The sequence below is a fragment of the Pseudorca crassidens genome, chromosome 21, assembly GCF_039906515.1.
Source record: "Pseudorca crassidens isolate mPseCra1 chromosome 21, mPseCra1.hap1, whole genome shotgun sequence".
Classification (NCBI taxonomy): Eukaryota; Metazoa; Chordata; class Mammalia; order Artiodactyla; family Delphinidae; genus Pseudorca; species Pseudorca crassidens.
In genome coordinates, this window is record NC_090316.1 from 7,972,862 (window position 1) to 7,991,395 (window position 18,534).

Sequence of the window (18,534 nt, forward strand, 5' to 3'; positions counted from 1 at the left end):
GGGCTGTTGAGCAAGGGTAAGACCCTCAACATCTCTGATCAGCTTCCCGATTGGCAAAGCCAGAGCGGAATGACTTGTCCCCTTCTTAGAGTCCCGGAATGACAAAAGAAGAAAACAAAGTCATAGCTACTGGTTGCTGTGCCCTCCAAGAGAAGGGCCAGGGTTGCGGGGCCGGGGGAGGGGGTCTCACTTACCATGAATATACGTAGCTCCAGGTATAGCTCTGGCCTCCCCCCAGCAGAATCCCTGCCACCTGGGAGGCAAACCCCACTCCTCCCACCCCTACCGTCTGTTGGTAACCAGGACAGGCCGTGCAGCCTCCTTCACAAGAAGTGAAGGAACAGAGGCTCTTGAAGAAGCAGCGTGGCTGACAGGCTGACGCTGGCTGCAGTTAAGTAGCTGCACAACGGTGTTGACCGATGGATCCTCGGTGAGAAGGCAGCGAGAGGCGGTGGGGACGTGAGGGAGGGACGGGCATGGGTCACCCGCAGGGTGACGCAAGCGAGGCCGCCCCACAGCTCGACAGACTCTCAGGAACTTGCTCTTATCAGATCGCGCACAGACCACAGGAGCAGCAAAGTCGTGGGACGCCGGGGCACTGCTAGCCCGCCCCACCCTGTCTGCCCTCGGCCGGAAGTGGAGCTGGGGCCCCTCTGGCAGAAGCAGCAGCAGCAGGCCACGGTCTCGGAGCTCCGGTGCAGCTCGCGGCCTCCGTGTCCATGGAGACCCTGCCCCACGCAGTGGCATCCAGAGCAGGGGAAGGGGCAGCCACCTACCCGGAGCAGCCGGAGGGGCTCTAAGCTGGGGTCCCTGGACCAGCTTCAGGGAGTCAAGGGGCCCTGAAGCCACAGGCGAAATCAGGGTGTGTGCACACGTGCGTGATTTACCTGGGAAACGAGACCACGCTTTTCACCAGACTTTAGAAAGGATCCCTGACACCCCGCCCCTGCAAAAGCCAGGAACACTGTTCCAGGAGGGTCTTCATTACAGTTAAGGAAGGGCCAGGCCCTGACAAAACGGAACGCCAGCTGGAGGTGGGACGGTGGGCCTGGCTGTGTGGAAGAGAAGGGCCCCCAGGCAAAGCGGGGAGGTGGGTAGCACCAGAGGCCAGCATCCATTTTTTTCTGGTTTGCCCAAGAATTGGTCCTGCCTCTGTCAAGTCAAGAACCTTTATCTCTGCTGGCCTCTCTGAAGGACCCCATCTTCCCAACACCAGCCTGCAAGAAGGAGCACGCCTGAACGAAGAGGCCACACAGACGCTCCGGCCAGGCTGCCACTGCCGGGTAAACGCTTTCCTCGGGGCGGGAACACCTAGGGGTTAACAAGAAGTAACCCGGAACGCTGAATGTGATACCAGCGCCCGGCTAAATGTTTTTCTGGGAAAACCCCTGCTTTCTGACATTGGGTCAGGCAGCAGTTAAAGGCTCTCCTCTCTGTGAAACCTGACCCAGTGGCAGCTGTGGGTTTTGCAAAACCCATCCAGTCCTGCCTCTCCTGTCCATGAAGGGTGAAAGGCAGGAACATCCCTGCTAAATGACGGCAGCCTCCCAAGCTGAGAAATCTAGAAACCCTCATCTGAGCTACGTTTATACATCACGATTCTGCAGGAGACTGTATTCACTCTTCTCCCATCAGGAAAAACAACAACGACAAAACCCTCTCAAACAGGAGAGGGTGTGGAGTTTCATTAACATTGAGGTTCTCTGCTCCCCGCTCTCTGAATCCTCTTTCTTTGACCCTCCTAACGAAATGACCTAATGGGCTCTCAGCAAGACAGGACAGAAGACGGGAGGGCCCAGGCCTCCGACCTCTGGGCCGGGAGGCGGCCACATTCTAACCACAAGGCATGCAAATTGCCTGCTTCCACAGGCCCTTCCCCCTCCGCAGGTCCTTCCCTGCTCCCTCTAAGGCGCTCAGACACTGCCTGCAGCTTCTGCCTTGGCACCCGGCTGTGTCTGCCAGACTCTGGCCTGCAGCCCCTGCAGCTGCTCCCACCTCCGGCCCAGCTGAGATGGAGGGCTGCCCAAGGACTCCCGAAGCCTGTTACAAAAAGGAGCCAGGGGCCACTCAGATCAGGGCCTCATCCCCCCTGAGGATGGGAGAACGTGGACAAGGAAGCCGAGGTCCCCAAGAGACTTGACGTGAGGGGTGTGTGGGGAGAGCGGGCCTTCCGGAACCTCGGTCCTGGCTGGGCGCCACCTGGCTCTCCTCACTGGACAGAGCTCCTCTTTCTAACGAGGCTCTAAATCTCCCGGCCTTTTTTTTTTTTTTTTTTTTATCACTGCTGCACCACAGTTCAGCGCTGGTGCCTGCTCCAAGGAGGGGCCCCTGAACAAAGCTGAATTCAGCAGCTCCGTCTGGGCATCAGCAAGCAGCCCCAGGCCCCACCCAGGTCTCGGCACGGAAGAGGGGCTGCTCTCGCCCTGTCTGTGCAAACAGGACCAGGGGACGGACTGTCGGCCTGCCCACCGGACCCTCCAGCCCTTATCTGGCCGCTGAATGGCTTCCTGGCTCATCTGGGAACGTCCTCGGGGCGCTCGTAGCCTCCCCGCCACAGTGATCCAGTGACCATGTTCTAGAGACCCCCTCAACACTCCCCCCAAGTTGGCCAGTTACTAAGCCCAGCCCTGTAGCTGAAAGGTGTCAGGGACATTTAGTTGTTAATGATCCATTCATTTTATGACACAGGCCCAAGGGATTAAGGCTACTTGGGTACTGGGCCAACATGAAGTGCCTCTGCTGTGCAAACCTACCAAGAACCAAGTGTGTGAAAAGAAGAAGAATAACAATAAAAAGACACAAAATGGTAAGACTAGGAAGTCATCACAGGTCAATAACTATTTAAATAAATAAAAATGTTAGACACTGAATTCACCTCTATATCCTTATATTAAATTCCTTTTTTCCTTTATTAATTTTTTTTTGCAATTGCCAATGCACTGGAAGATGAAAAATATACTTCAACCCACGCTTTTGGTTTGACCACGTGTCTGTTGTTGTTCAACATTAAATATCATTCTGAAAACACAGTGATTTAATTATAATTTAACTTTTGGCCCTTCAATGAAATGCATATAATTCCAGTGCAGCCCTCACTCCTTGTGAGCCACGCCAGTGGAACCACGCCATTCGGGAGAATCCTTTTCAGTCACCAGGTTTTTTGTTGTTGTGTTCCTTTTTGTCCCGATTGCAAAAACAAAGTCACGTCCCACTCTTCCCTCCACCCCCCATCCCTCCTTTGCGGGAGCTGGCAGCATCACTGACTGCTGGGTGCCAGGAGTGAGAGGCCGCAGGCCACCCTCCAAGAACCTGCTGACCACACGCCACCCCGCCCCAGTCAGCCACAAGCTTCCACGGGCCACCGCGGAAGGGGAGCACTTTATGGCCAGGCAACATCCCCAGATGCCAATGCCCGACATGTGACGCTTCCTCTGGTTTACATCCTCAACCTACTCACGGACCATGAATCCCCAGAGCTCCAGGCCAACGTTACCTTCGAGATGTAGGTCAGCTGCAAAGATCCGACGGCTCCTGCCCCAACTGCCAGGTTCTGAAAGACACATGTTTTGCGTTTTAAGAAGGATGCTATCTGAGGCAGTGAAGCACGACTGAGAGTCAGAAGACCAAGATTCTGGTTCCGTTGACGCCATTTTCTGGCTTTGCAACCTTGAGCAAGTCACCTACCTATTGCTTTTTTGATTTTTTATTTTATATTGGACTACAGTTGATTAATAATGTTGTGTTCGTTTCAGGTGTACAGCAAAGTGATTCAGTTACACATATACATGTATCTCTTCTTTTTCAAATTCTTTTCCCAATTAGGTTGTTACAGAGTATCGAGCAGAGTTCCCTGTGCTACACAGTAGGTCCCTGTTGGTTATCCTTTTCAAATATAGCAGTGTGTTCCTGTCAGTCCCAGACTCCCTAACTATCCCTTTCCCCTACCCTTCCCCCCTAGTAACCATAAGTTCATTCTCTAGTCACTTACCTATTCTTCAGCTCACTTTCCTCGTCTGTAAAATAGTGATAATTCTTGCTGTGGGTATGTGGACTTAACATTTCCCTTGGCCTCATTTATTATAGAGAGGTATTCTAGTACAGTGGTTAAAATTGGGGGCTCCACCATTTGACTGTGACTAAGTTCCTTCACTGCTAAGCCTCAGTTTTCCCTTTGTAAAAAGAGGGATAATGATAGTACCTACCTCACCAGACAGTTCTAAGGATGAGTTAATAGATTTACACCACCTGGAAGTGTCCCTGGTATATAGATGACCCTGAACAAGTGTTAGCTATTTCATATATATATATATATATATATATAAATTCTTCAAATTCAAATTCTTAACAAATAGGGTACAGGTTCACACAATATAGGAAAAAAAGAAAAGAAAAAAACATAGCTGTTCAGTCTATTTCAAAGGACGCTTATGAGTACCAAACGGAATGATGTCCATACACTATAAAACACTAAGTCAGTGCACTATTAAAAAACATCAAGAAACTCACAGGCACCTTGTCTGGCAATATTCCACCCTGGCACAATCTCTTCGGCTTTCTAACTTCTCCACTGTCAGAAATGAAGTGATGAAGACACACGGGCGGTAGCGTACCAAAAAAATGGCCAAGATGAGAAATCACAGCTGTGGAGTTTCTCATTTATAACTTGGCAAATCCAATCCCACAGGGACCTGAGGTGTCCATAGCTCCTGGTGGCCTCTTAAACTGCTGCCGTAGGCCTCAAAGAATAACCTGGAAGCCCTCATTTTGAAGACCTGGGGTCTTCTCAAAGCAATAAACAGAGGCAAACCTAGGACGATGGGGATTTAGTAAACTTCCTAAAGGGTCAATGGTGAAATGACCCATCATTCCAGGAGACTGCCCTTAAGAAATACCTTAGGTGGCAGGGAAGTGTCCTTCTAGGCCCAATTACCTAAATTAACATGCGTCACTTGAAGCAAAGGCAATGTGTGAAGTTTCCTATTCACAAGAAAATGGATGGGGATAAAACCACAACAAAAGGATTTTCAGAGCTCAAGAAATTTAGAGAGAAATCTAGAAAGGTCATCTCCCCCCTTTTGCAAATGAGGCCATAAGTCTAAAAGCTGCTTTTGAGTAGCTGATTTAGCATTCTGAATATGGACGATTAGATTTACACATTTGTTTTAACTACATAGTGATTGCATTTGTTTTTTGGGGTTTTTTTTTAGAAAAATCTCTATTGGGGGCTTCCCTGGTGGCGCAGGGGTTGAGAGTCCACCTGCCGATGCAGGGGAACACGGGTTCGTGTCCCGGTCCGGGAAGATCCCACATGCCACAGAGCGGCTGGGCCCGTGAGCCATGGCCACTGAGCCTGCGCGTCCGGAGCCTGTGCTCCGTGACGGGAGAGGCCACAGCAGTGAGAGGCCCGCGTACCGCAAAAAAAAAAAAAAGAAAAGAAAAATCTCTATTGGGTAATGACAGATAGGCCTTGTATCCCTAAATCAGAGTCCATAAAGGAGCCACAGCACCCCAAAAGGCCAGTGAGCAGCTGACACTGCCCCGGAGGAGGCCGTGAACCACCCTAGGCCTCTGCTGGATACTGGGCGCCTGGCCCTCCCCCAGCCCCTGTTCTGCACTTGAGGAAAGTGACTCATGAGTGAGGGGATTTGCTCAAGGTCACATAACTGGCTCGGGTCTCCTGACTTCCACGCTGATACCCTAGACGCAGCACACTGTCATTTCAAACCCTTGAGCGTCTGGAATTCCACCTGAGACATTATCGCCCTAGGACCTCAGGCAAGTTTCTCTACCTATAAAATGGGGCTCATCCGCCCCGTTCCCTAGGCTTGTTGTGAGAGTTACATAAGAATAAACAGCGCAAGCCCAGCAAAGGGCAGCTCCCATCCCCGGCCCAGAGCGCTAATTACAAGACGCAGATGCCAAGTCTCAGAGCCACTCTTGCTCAACTTGCTTTCCTCACCCCAAACCGCAGCCTGAAGGCCTCCAGAGCCTTAGCCTGAATTACAAGCGATGAAGTGGGATTTGGGGAGCCACTCAGACACTAACCTGTGCGTCCTGCCAGATATGAGCTGATCCCCTTCCAACGACTTCTCCCCCCTACCCTCCAGAGGGAGGGCAGCTCCACCCTCAGCCCCTGCCCCCCTGAACTCTCCCGCTTCAGAGACAAGGCCACATCAGTCTCCCGGCCCAGCTACCCTGGGACGGGGGTGTCCCCAGGCCCCTCACCACGGCCCACCCTCGGCCTGCCTGCTCCTAGGCTCACAGGCACCTCCCTCCTCCATGAGGAGCCAGGAAAATCTGACGCATGTCTGAAAATGCAGCTTCCCCCCACCTTCCTCCCCACCCAGGGGGAAGTGAGTGACAGGAGAAAATAGCGCCAAGATCACAGAGGCTTGATCCAGACGGATGGCTCAGTGTCCGCTCCGATTGCTGGACCTCGGAGATGAATGACAACAGCTCGCTGCCAGGATGGCGGCCCCGGGCAGACACTTCCCGGGCCAGGAAGAATGTGCCAGCTGCCTGAGCAGAGGGCTTCGCAGCCAGATGTCAGGGCAGGATCACCAGGGCCCAGCGCCTGGGGAGGGCCAGGTGTCAGAGCCCAGGCAAGCACCACGTCCTCCGGGGAAAGGATGGGAGGCCCTGCCTTCACAAAGCCTTGTTGTCTACCGCGGCAGCCTGCCCTGCCCTCCCACCCCCGCCTGAATTCGTGCACGCCATCCTCCAACTTTGGTGCACATCAGCCTCTCCCGGGCAGCCTGTTTTAAAAGGCCCAGGCTCAAGCCTCACCCGGAAAAACACTGAATCAGAATCAAGTGGAATATGGTCAGAAAGTGCACATTCATTCTTCAAGCATCCCCTAAATAGGCCCGAGTTTGAGAACACCGGTCCACATGACAAAGCCTAGCCCTGGATTGTTTGTTGTTTCTGGCCACACCGTGCGGCTTGCGGGATTTTAGTTCCACGACCGGGGATCGAAACCGTGCCCCCTGCCGTAGAAGTGCAGAGTCCTAACCACTGGACCGCCAGGGAAGCCCCCAGCCCTGAGTTTTGTATTGGAGTGTATTTTACTGTGAGTTTAAGTCTCTTCTTGCCAGATTTTAAGCACTCTGAGGACACGAGTAGCATCTTATTCCTCTACCCAGGAGACAACTCGATTTTTAAATGAAAACACAATTTGCATGGTGGTTAAGTTCCCAAACCAGTCCTTAAGAGCCTGCTACCCTCACAGGATACTGGACAACCAGGACAGCTTCTCTCTACCACTGGCAAACATTGTGCCTTCGGGAAGACCCGTTCAAGTTCGAACTTGGGTGTCACTTGAGTCTGCAGTTCCCCTGTCCTGGGGCAGGGTTCCTGTGGGACAGGAACTGGGTGCAGGGGGGAGCGAAAGGAAAGGGTCCCCAGTAGAAGGGAGTCAAGGACCTGGGGGAGGGAGTTGAGGAAGGGGTTAGGGAGGGGCCAGCAGCCGGGGAGTGGAGACAGAGGTTGGTGGGGAGGCTGCCTGTACGGATCACCTGGGGACGTTTTCATACAAAGAATGCCCATGCTTCGTTCCAGGGTTTTAACATAAAGGGTAGGGCCCAGGCACCTGTATGTTTTTAAAGCTCGAAGGTGATTCCACCCCACGGCCAGGTCTCAGGCCCCCAGTTGCAGACTCTGGCTGGGCCTGCTGACTCTGCACTGGAGACCCAGCAGCGGGTGAGAAAGGCCAGTCACCCCGTCGTTGCACCATCACCAAGAGGGAAGCGGAAGACGCCAGGGCAGTGGGCAGAGAGGGGGAAAGGAGATCCCAGCCCCACGCTGGGTGTCTGTGAGTCAGGAGCAGCCTGTCCGTTTCTGGGGCTTCTAAATTTTCTGGAACAACGTAGGGCATAAGGCACGTTCCTATTTAATGGCGGATGGCTTTAGGAAGGTGCGGCCAACCCTTGCTTTCTGCTCAAGGGTTCTCCTGCCACCAAGGGCCTCAAGGGAGCTCCCACTCCCTTAACTGGGAAGCAGGGGGTTGATTCTTTCCCATCACCAAGGAAGGAGCTGAGGTGCCCACAGAGATGTGACACACCTCCCAGGGGAAGCCTTTTTGCTAGAAGCAACATTGTTTCTTGAAAGAGAAAAATGTCCCCATCTTCTAGTGAGAGTAACAAGAACACAGAAATGACCAGAAGACCTATCTACAGATTCCTAAATTCATGGAATGTCAGCGCCAGAGGGTTCTACGGCTGCCCCATCATTCACCACGAGTCCTCTAAGCCTCACCTTGAGGAAATGACTTCCTCAAGCAGCCGGGTGAAGACAGACAGACGTCCTAACTCCCAGAGTCAATCGGCTGCTTTGGCAAAGCACAGCCCGAGAAAGGAAGGCGGAAACTGACAGATGTTTAGAGTCTGTTTTGCACCAAGCCTGCTGCACACTGTCAGTTCACCCTAACAACCCATTTCACAGATGAGGAAAGTCGGGATGGAGCAGGAGAAGCAAGTGCTCCGGGTCACATGGGTACTGGGTAGTCAGGCGAGGATTTGAACCCAGCCCTTGTTGATTCTCAAATACCACGCACTTTCCTTTATACCAGGCCACCTCCTGTGAGACAGTCCTTCACATCTACCAGGACCTGCTCATTATCTAAGAGTTGATTATCACCGAAAGGTAAATACAAGAGCCGGACAAGCAGGGTTACACCAAGACGCCCTAAACAGTTGCCCAAACTGGGCAGGGCAAGAACTAGTCAAACTGGCTCTGGGGTGCCAAACTCCAAAAGACCAGGATTCAGAGAGCGAACAGGGGGAAGGAGAGATGCTGGGCCTTCTGGCCTTCTCCTATGTGTCTCCTGGGTGCCTGGCAGTCAGTCAGGACCTTAAACTCAGTAAGCCCACTCCTCACACCTTTCCTCAACTCAGCCTCCAACACATTTGCCTCAAACTCAATCATCACGTCCCCTCCAAGCTCTAAATGATTCCCTCCCCAACCTCCCCACGTCCATCAGCCGCTCCACATTCTCCCACAGTCAACCAGGTTACCACGCCTTTGACCACTGAACTTCGCCCTTCGGTCGGTCACCAAGCCTGCCACCGTCCTCCTTCAATCGGCCTTTAGATCTATCTGTCCCTTCCTCTCTGTTCCCACTGCACCACCACCGTGCAGACACCCCAGGAAGATCCAGGACAAATTCCTCACTGTCTTCCCTGATTCCAGGCCCTCCCATTTCCCCGCCCATCCTGATGTCACTGCCAGAACAAACGTGAACAAATAGCACCTCTGTAGTGCTTTAGAGTTTATCAGAGCACTCTCCCATTCATTACTTTATTTAATCTTCACAGCAACAATGTCAGAGGTAGAGACAACAGAGGCTCAAAAACAGGGGTGTTTCCCAATTAACGTGTTCATCAAGTTGTCCTGTGCTTGGCTGACGTAACTAAACAGGATGGATTCTGAAGCAAAATCTGATATGCAGCCCTTCTCGAAAACACACAGTTGCCTGCTTTGCCTTAGAGACATTTTTTAAAATAATAAAATGGCATTCTTTTGTATATAAATACATATATAACTATATAAAAAGAGATGTATATAATAGATACACTAAACAAATGCTGAAGGTTACAATCTAAAGCAAAACTTAACAACAATATAACCGAAGACAAATTTTAAGAAAACTTAGAACAGTCATCCCCATGGTTCTGCATTAGTAAAACCTCTGCTTGAACTTTAATACCCAGTAGTGCTAGCTATTAACATGATTGCCCCAAAGTGCTTCTTAATTTTTACTTCTTTTTAATTTAAACAAAGTACATCTTGTTATAAAAACGAGAATCGCCCTAAAGAGTAAGATTCCTATAGAAAGCGCATAAAACAAAATTACACTTACAGTATTTTATATTAACTCTCGATAAGTCCATACAACATTTTAATGCTAAAACCATTAATTTAATAATAATTTACCCTAAGCAGAATTTGCATTTTGATGGAAAAAAAAAAAAAAAAGATCTGTTGCTCGAAATCTTCTTTTTGGAGTTTTTTTCCCCAAAGGCATTCTGCATTCTACGCTAACCAGTATGGACAAAAACAGGCCAGAAATTCCACTTAACCCTTGAAATCATGTGTCTCCATGGATAGTTAATACACCAATTACATAAAATCCATGAATTAACAACACTTTGCCCCCCAAACTGATAAAGACCTGAAAGTTATCATGATGGTTATATGTGCTGAGAATATATATCTCTGGACAAACACACAAGAACCTGGAAACCCTGGCTGCCTCTAGTTAGGGGACCTGTGACTGGGGGCCAGGAGTGGAAGGGAGACACATGTCACTAAATCAGCTTTCCCACATTTAGAATTTTATACCATGTGTATGTATTGGCCTTTTTTTTTTTTTTTTTTTTTTTTTTTGCGGTGCGCGGGCCTCTCACTGTTGTGGCCTCTCCCGTTGTGGAGCACAGGCTCCGGACGCGCAGGCTCAGCGGCCATGGCTCACGGACCCAGCCGCTCCGCGGCATGTGGGATCTTCCCGGACCGGGGCACGAACCCGTGTGCCCTGCGTCGGCAGGCGGACTCTCAACCACTGCGCCACCAGGGAAGCCCTTGGCCATTTTTTAAAGAAAGTTATCATCCTGCTTCTTGGCATTTTGACTTTCTTGGCAGGTTTAGCATATGATGCAAAAATCTTTTAAACGTTGTTGGATTTCAGCCAAATTTTGCTCAAAGAGGTTTTTGATACAGAAAATGCAGTTTTTTTTAAAAATAGCAATTTTCACCCAGGCTTTAAGGCAAAACTATTGTCCATTCCATGTTATATGTTAATATCATTTTCTACCACTCTTCTGTATTCTTTCTACTAAAATGCAGCCAAATATCCATCTTTTTGTAATACTGCTAAAGCTCTGTGCACCTTTCAGTGGGAAGAACGGCTTTCAGCTTTAAAAAAAAAAAAAAAAAGCAAAGGGCTTTTATCGGGGCCCCAGAGTTACGGGGAGAAATGCTATCTTTTTGGATATTACGATGATTCATAATTCACATTATGGCCTTTGTAAAGTAAAAGCATCTGAGTATTTACTGGCAAAAGAGAGAAAATACAATCTACAGAGTAAATCTGACAAGGACAACTATCTAGTGCAATATTGTTTTCATGCTTCTGTTTATCCTTCGTTCGGGACAATATAATTTAGTCTCGCAATTACCTATCCACGTGGGCATCACAAGAGTTGAACGTAAGCATCGCCGTGCAACTAAAACATAGTTGGTTACTTGGTCGGTAATAAAGTAGAGCAGGCCAATTAAGAAATTTCACCTTTTCTGTCATGACAGGGACCAACATTAAATTAAATACATGTGCTGGTGCCATAATATCATTGTAATGTTTGGCAGGAAATCCAGCCAATGTTTGTCTCTATTCAGGAATTATCTGTGTGCTTGATATTGTCAGCAGGTTGATTTTTAAATGCATGAAACAAATCAGGGGCCATAATCAATAGTATTGAAACTTTCCATTTATAGGGTCCTTTTTAGCTAATGGGTTTCATCCTCTATCTGTTTGGTGCCACCACTGCCTGGATTAAAAAAGCCTTGATTTCATACTTTATCACATGGATTCTAAATTCCATCAGGCACTCAAGGCTGTACCTGGTCCAGCACGCTGACCCCCCACACGCACGCACCACCATCCCGCCAGTGGACATGCCGCTGGCCTCCTAAATCTGCCGTTTTGCTGCAGCTCTGCTTCCAAGGGCTGTCCTCAGGTTAGTGGATCCATTCCGTCCCCCTGCGTAGAGCCAAGACCATGACCGTCCACAGTGCGGTGTGCGAAGCCAGCTCCCTTGGGACCACTCTTGGGCCTGACTCACGGCAGGTCCCCCGAGGCATCTGGCTAACTAAGCCTTTGCCGACTTCGGCCTGAGCTCAGACCCTCGTCGGTCCCCTTCCCTGTCCTGCTTCCCAGTTCTCTCCTTAAAAAAGAACTTTCCACAAATCCTTGTCTCGGTGAGTCCTGGTCTCAGGGTCTCCTTCTGGGGAACTGAAGCCTGAACACCCTCCAAGCAGGCAAGCTCGCCTTCCCTCCTGGGTGCTGCCTCTGTCCCATAGTGACGCTGCTTCCCTCACAGGTGCCCTCCTGTCCCCTTTGGCTGTGCTTAGGACAAGGCGCCTAACAGTCAAGTGAGATACTGTAAGTGAGAACACTTCAGACCTGTAAAATGCGCTACAAACGTGAATCGCTAGTAGCAATAATGACTCTAACCTTGCTCATCCTTGCAGACCTGGATCTAAGCCACCCCTCCTTGAAGGGGTGCCCTGCAGTTCTCCCTGCAGCAATTTTATCTAATCCTCTATATCCTCACTTACAGTGCAAGCTCCATGAAAGCCCAGACTTTGTCTAATGCACTGTTGCAGCCTCAGCATCTAGGCTGATGCCTGGCACATGGGGCATATTTAGCAAATATGTGTTAAATAATGATGCTGAATTCAAAGGTCTTGCTCTAGTCTCAGCCCCTTGGGAAACAGAAGGGCGAAAAGCCGCGTTAAGGATCACCCAAAGTGCCTACGATGACATGCCTAACGTACAAAACAACTCAGTGGCAGAGCCAGGACCTCATCCTTGATCTCTTGTCTCCCAGGCCTGGGACCGTTCCATCTGAGACTCCACCTCCAGGCCCTACATCTTCCCTGGACCGCAGGGGAAAACTGCAACCCCTTCTCCTTCACCCAAACTATTGGCATCTGGGCTGTTCACTTTAATGATACGCCACCTTGTTATAAAGACGGACTGGGTGACTTCCTTGGTGGCGCAGTGGTTAAGAATCCGCCTGCCAATGCAGGGGACACAGGTTCGATTCCCTGGCCCGCGAAGATCCCACATGCTGCGGAGCAACTAAGCCCGTGCGCCACAACTACTGAGCCTGCGCTCTAGAGCTTGTGAGCCACAACTACTGAGCCCATGCACCACAACTACTGAAGCCTGTGCGCCTAGAGCCCGTGCTCTGCAACGAAGAGTAGCCCTCACTCGCTGCAACTAGAGAAAGCCCGTGTGCAGCAACGAAGACCCAACGCAGCCAAACATAAATAAATAAAATTTTAAAATTCATTTTAAAATAATAAATAAAGAGGGACTGGGATTTTTTAGCACTGTAGGGTTTTTTGTTTTTGTTGTTGCTGCTTACCAGTAAATTTATTTTATTTTATTTTTTTATTGAAGTATAGTTGATTTACACAGTTGTGTTAATTTCTGTTGTACAGCAAAGTGATTCAGTTATACGTGTATATATATATACATTCTTTTTTTTAACATATTCTTTTCCATTGTGGTTTATCACAGGATACTGAATACAGTTCTCTGGGCTACACAGTAGGACCTTGTTGTTTATCCATTCTCTATATAAAAGCTTTCATCTGCCAGTCCCAAAGTCCCACTCCGTCCCTCCCCTGCCCCCCTGCCCCCTCAGCAACCACTAGCACTGTAGTTTTATGTGTGCTGTTTTCACCTCCCCAACTAAACCTGAAGCTTCCTGGTGAATTCCCCTCCACACCATCTCCAGGACCCTGCACAGGACGGACCACACATATCCGCTGGAGGAAAGAGGCAGACAAAGATGAGGCGTGCAGACGCTGAAGTCAGACGGACCTGGCTCCAGGGCCCGCTCGGCATTTACCACCTGCATGGCCTTGAACGAAGCCGCTGACCATCTCTGCACCTTGCAGAGAAAGTGAGAGAGTCCCCGCGCCCCAGGATTACTGGGAGGACCTAATGAGATAACACATGCCAAGCGTTCGGCACAATGGCTGGTACATGGCAACCGCTCAGTAAGTATAACCCGCAGTTAGTAATACTAGTAGCAGTGGTAGTAAAAACAGGCTCCCAAACACCGACTTCCAAGTGGTTTAAACAGGCAAAGATCAAAGACCTGAGTTCAGAAAAAATCCTGCTTATTAATGCCTATTAAATACCTAAACTATTATATCAGGTGTCTCCTTTTCCTTATAAACTTAAGATGTTCAGTAACTACACACAGTCCCCAATGTCCTTCTCCACAGTGAAAGGCCAACCCCCCTGCCCCCCAGTTTGCTTTTCTGGGTCACCTCCCATCCATCTCCTCCTGACTCCTGGCTCCCTGCTTCGCCCCACTCTGCAGAGCTTGCATTGGGTGTAGACTCCACCCCCAGTCCCAGGAGAACAGTGCTGGACACTTTGCATTTCACAAAGGCGTCCCTTCTGACAGCCTCATTCGTTCATTCAATGAGCGCACATTTATCAAATGCTGGACACTTGGATCAAAAGCCAGACGACCACCTGCCCTCTAGAGGACCTCCCAGCCCTGAGAGTCCCCCAGCTTCTCTTTCTTAATCACAGACTCACCTTTGAGAGCTCTCCTTCCTCCCAAGCAGCATTAGGATGACTGTCTCATTCTCAGCAATAAGAGCAGGCGAGCTGGATTCAGACGGCCAGGGTTAGAATACCGGCTCAGTCACGTTCTTATGACAAAACCATGGGCAAATTTCTTTCCCTCTCTGCTTCACCCACCTCACCTTTAGAATGAGGATAATGATGCCTACCAACTAGACCTGTCGGAATGAAATGAAAACCCAATGAGCCTATATGGGATAAGAACCTAAAACAAGAGTGGATATATGCATATGTATAACTGATTCACTTTGCTGTACACCTGAAACTAACACAACATTGTAAATCAACTATATTCCAATAAAAATAAATAAATAAATAAAAAATAAGAGAGTGAGATAATAAAAACATTTTTCTAAATGTTTTATTTAGAAAAAGTGAAAAAGTCTTAAAGTTAGACTAATTGCCTTTTTTTAAATAAATTTATTTATTTATTTAATTTTGGCTGCGTTGGGTCCTCGTTGCTGCACGTGGGCTTCCCCTGGTTGTGGTGAACGGGGACCACTCTTCATTTCGGTGCATGGACTTCTCATTGCGGTGGCTTCTCTTGTTTCGGCGCACGGGCTCTAGGCGCATGGCCTTCAGTAGTTGTGGCACGCGGGCTCAGTAGTTGTGGCTCACGGGCTCTAGAGCGCAGGCTCAGCAGTTGTGGCGCACGGGCTTAGCTGCTCCGCGGCATGTGGGATCTTCCCGGACCAGGGATCGAACCCGTGTCCCCTGCATTGGCAGGCGGATTCTTAACCACTGTGCCACCAGGGAAGTCCCAAATTAGAGTAACTGTATCCAAAATGCCTACTAACTGTTATGCAATAAAATCATTTATATACTCAAAAAAAAAAAAACCAATGAAGTCTTTAGAACAGCGCGTGGCACATATTAATAAATGCTCACTGATACCATTTTACAGCTTACAAAAAAGATCTACCCTTTAGCTGGAACGGCTGTTTGGTGTTAACACAACGAAGTGCTAAGCTAACCACTGAAGAAGAAGAAGTAAAATGTTCTGAACTATTGCTATGTCACAGCAAGACTCTCCTTTTCCAGGCATCTGCCAAGCCAGCTAAAACCTCTGCTTCCAGGGAAAATGTAAAGAATCTCGAGCAGGGACCACAAGTTCTATTTGTAACTCAAACTCGAAGAAGGCTCTGGAACAAAGAGCATCCTGACAGCTCAGGGGGCAGAGAGGTGCAGGAGGCTGCCCTGGGCAGGGTGCGACCTGCCGCAGAGGCTGACCCCAGAGACCCCTGCAAGGCGGCCCGAGGCACAGCGCCCGAGGGAAGTGCAGGTTCTGGAACCAAGGAACAGCCGAATCAGAGGGCAGGACACAGCAAGGGAAATCCCGAGCACTGCCAACAGTTGAGACTCGAGACGGTGGCAGTATGGTCCTGGGTGATCCGTCGCCAACAGCAAGACCCTCAGCCTGTGGCCCAGGGCGTGAAGGAGGGTCCAGTCTCAGGGGAGGGAGCTGGCAACAGCTGGGCAGGGTTCCCCAAGCATGTGAATTTCCGATAACAACAGTCCAGGCAGGAAGCATGGCACTAAGCAGGTAAATCAGGACAAAAATCCATTCGAAACACCTGAGTTAATAAGGCAGGTGAGCAGGAGAAGGTACACAAAGGGAGAAAAGGGAAAAGAGTAGACCCAGAGACCCCAGCCTGGGGCTCAGCCCTGGCCCATCAGAAGCCAAGTGTACTGGCAACAAAGACTTGAGTCCAATCCCTCCAACGGTGGGAAGGCAGCACCTTAAATGTTACTTCCTTTCATAGTAGATGTGTTGCCCCAGCTGTGGGCACCCGTGCAGAGCAATGGAGGGAAAATGATGTAGCAGAGCCCAGAGGCAAACCCAAGACCAAAACATGGTAAGAGGCGAGCATTCCAGGTACGTCAAGGATGGGAGGGTCTGTGTGTAGGTTTCACTCTGCACGCTCAGCACGTTAAATGAAAGTAGCCCAAAGAAGGGTTTACCAGGGATGTGGGGTGAAACATGGGGCTTCTATTTAGGGTTAAGTCTTTCCCAGAGAAGGTGATTAGTGGCAGTGACTTGAGTACGTGGTCTGTATTTATAGCATTTTCTCTCAGCCATCAAATCCAGAGGACAAATGCCAAAGGCCTCTAGAGGATGAGTACCCGGATTTTTTCCACTTCACCTCTTAAAGCAAAACCCCTCCCCTAACATTCAGACTCTCCTCTGCCCAAGTCTCTGAACGAGAGCCAGCTCTCAGCCCACACCCCTTCCCGCCCCAACAGGGTCGTGACCCACGACCTTGCTGGGTCCACAGGCCATGCCAGGCCTTGGGGCGGGAAGGGGTGTGGGACCCACCAGACTGCTCCAGGGCAGCAGGAAGGGAAGACTGAACAACACTCAGAGCGCCAGAAAAGAAGACCTGAGATCCCAAATCAGGAGCAGAGCAACTTTTTCCCAGACTGGTGATGACTCAAGGGATTCCCGGGCACAGCAGTAAAGCCTCGGGGGCTGTCTTCGTGCCTGATGCCCCAGAACGCTAAGCGAGTCACCCCGTTCTGCCGCGTCCCTGCCAAAGTCAATTCCAATGTGAGCCTCAGTTTCTCATCTGTCACAAACTGGGTGGCCCCCAAAGTCACCTCCCACCCAGGATCCTATGACTCCCTGAGCAGGAGACCAAACAGGTCCAACGTTTGTCCAGTTCAGGGAACCAGGTCAATTCTCTGCTGGGCAGGAGCCCCAGACTGGAAGAACAGGAGTGGTCACGAGGCTGCACTCCTGACACAGGTAAGAGGAAGGAAGCCATGCCTCAGAGCCTGCATCCAGCCCAGCCGGCCTCTGCCGGACTTGTGCAAGGGTTAAATTCCTAGGCCTGAGAAAAGGCACCAGATCCCCAGGGGCAGGAGAGAGATGAGCTTCCTCCTCCTCCAGCTAAGGTCTGGGATGGTTTCCTGTGCATGCGTGCATGCGTGTGCGTATGCATGTGTGTGTGTGTGTATGCATGTGTGCGTGTGTGTGTGTGTGTGTGTGTGTGTGTGTGTGTGTGTGTGTGTACGCGCGCGCGCCTTTGTGGGGTTTTTCCCTCCCTCCTGACCAGCAGGTTGTGCTGCCCATGACAGAGGGAGCCCCTGAGGCTAACCCTGTGTGCATCCCCCCAGCAATGATGGGCGGCCGGCCACCCTGCCCCTTCCCACACCACCTCTCACCTGGGGGTTGTCCATGTACCAGAGAAGGCAGTTGGCCTGCGTGTCCAGAATAAAGTACCTCCGCAGAAACTTGCCGCTGTTCTCATTCTCCTCGATGTCCAGAAACCCACAGATGCGGTTCTGCCGATCCACATAAGGCATTCCTGGGCTCTGCTCACATCACCCTGTGTGCAGGAGGGAGGGAGGGGCCGTGAGAAGGAGAGTACAGCGGGTGCCTCACTCCGGCCTGACTCCCCTCTGCAGAAGGGAGGCTGCCACCCTCTCCCACTGGTGTCCTTCCCCAGGGCCCCAGATGTCCCACCCCAACCAGACCCTGGAAACTTCTGTCAACTCTGTTCCATGAACAGTCACCAAAATCCATTAATTCAACTAACTTTCCTGAGGCTCCACTACGTGCCAAGCAGAGCGCTAGGCAACTTTACACGCGTGGAAGATGTGAGTCCAGACTCTGGGTCAGGGGCCTGGGTTCAAATCCCAGTTCTTGTCACTTACTGATGTTTGTGTGACCACAAACTGTTTAATCTTCCCATGCCTCAGTTTCTGCGTCTGTAAAATGGGGATAATAATAGGACCTACACCAGATTTTGGCGAGAATTAAGTATGTGGCAGACAAAGCATTCATAAACACTAGGTATTGTTATCACTCTTCAGAAAAACCTTGTAAAGTAGGTTATAACCCAATTTATACGTAAAGAAACTATTGCAGAAAGGATTTAAGCTCCCGTGCAAACGCCTGGATAAACTCTGCCGAGAATTCAGGTGTGAAGAGCAGCCCCTCCAGCTCCATGAAGGTACCAAGGAATCAAATCCGAGGGGTTCCTGGGGCAGGGCCACACCCCTCAGCCCCAGGACCACTTCCTTCACTTTGCCATTTCCCAGAAGCCACTTGTAATCGAAGGAATGAGGGAGCAGAAGAAAGCCCAAACCTGAACACTTTCCTGATTGCAGAAGAGGGTCCGGCGATTTGAGACATTCCGCACCCT

The 18,534-nt window shown here is 50.2% G+C and overlaps 1 protein-coding gene across 9 annotated transcripts in view; it reads right to left on the reverse strand.

Moving 5' to 3' along the window:
* The window catches only part of PLEKHA2 (pleckstrin homology domain containing A2), a 57,286-nt gene that overhangs the window by 27,863 nt on the left and 10,889 nt on the right, over nucleotides 1-18,534 (reverse strand). For all 9 annotated transcript variants that reach the window (XM_067721428.1, XM_067721430.1, XM_067721427.1 and 6 more), the window contains 2 exons: nucleotides 17,552-17,715; nucleotides 3,494-3,550 (listed from right to left, as the gene is read on the reverse strand). In XM_067721428.1, coding sequence (XP_067577529.1) covers nucleotides 3,494-3,550; nucleotides 17,552-17,692 — 198 coding nt within the window. In that variant the 5' untranslated portion in view covers nucleotides 17,693-17,715. The remainder of the gene's footprint in view (nucleotides 1-3,493; nucleotides 3,551-17,551; nucleotides 17,716-18,534) is intronic.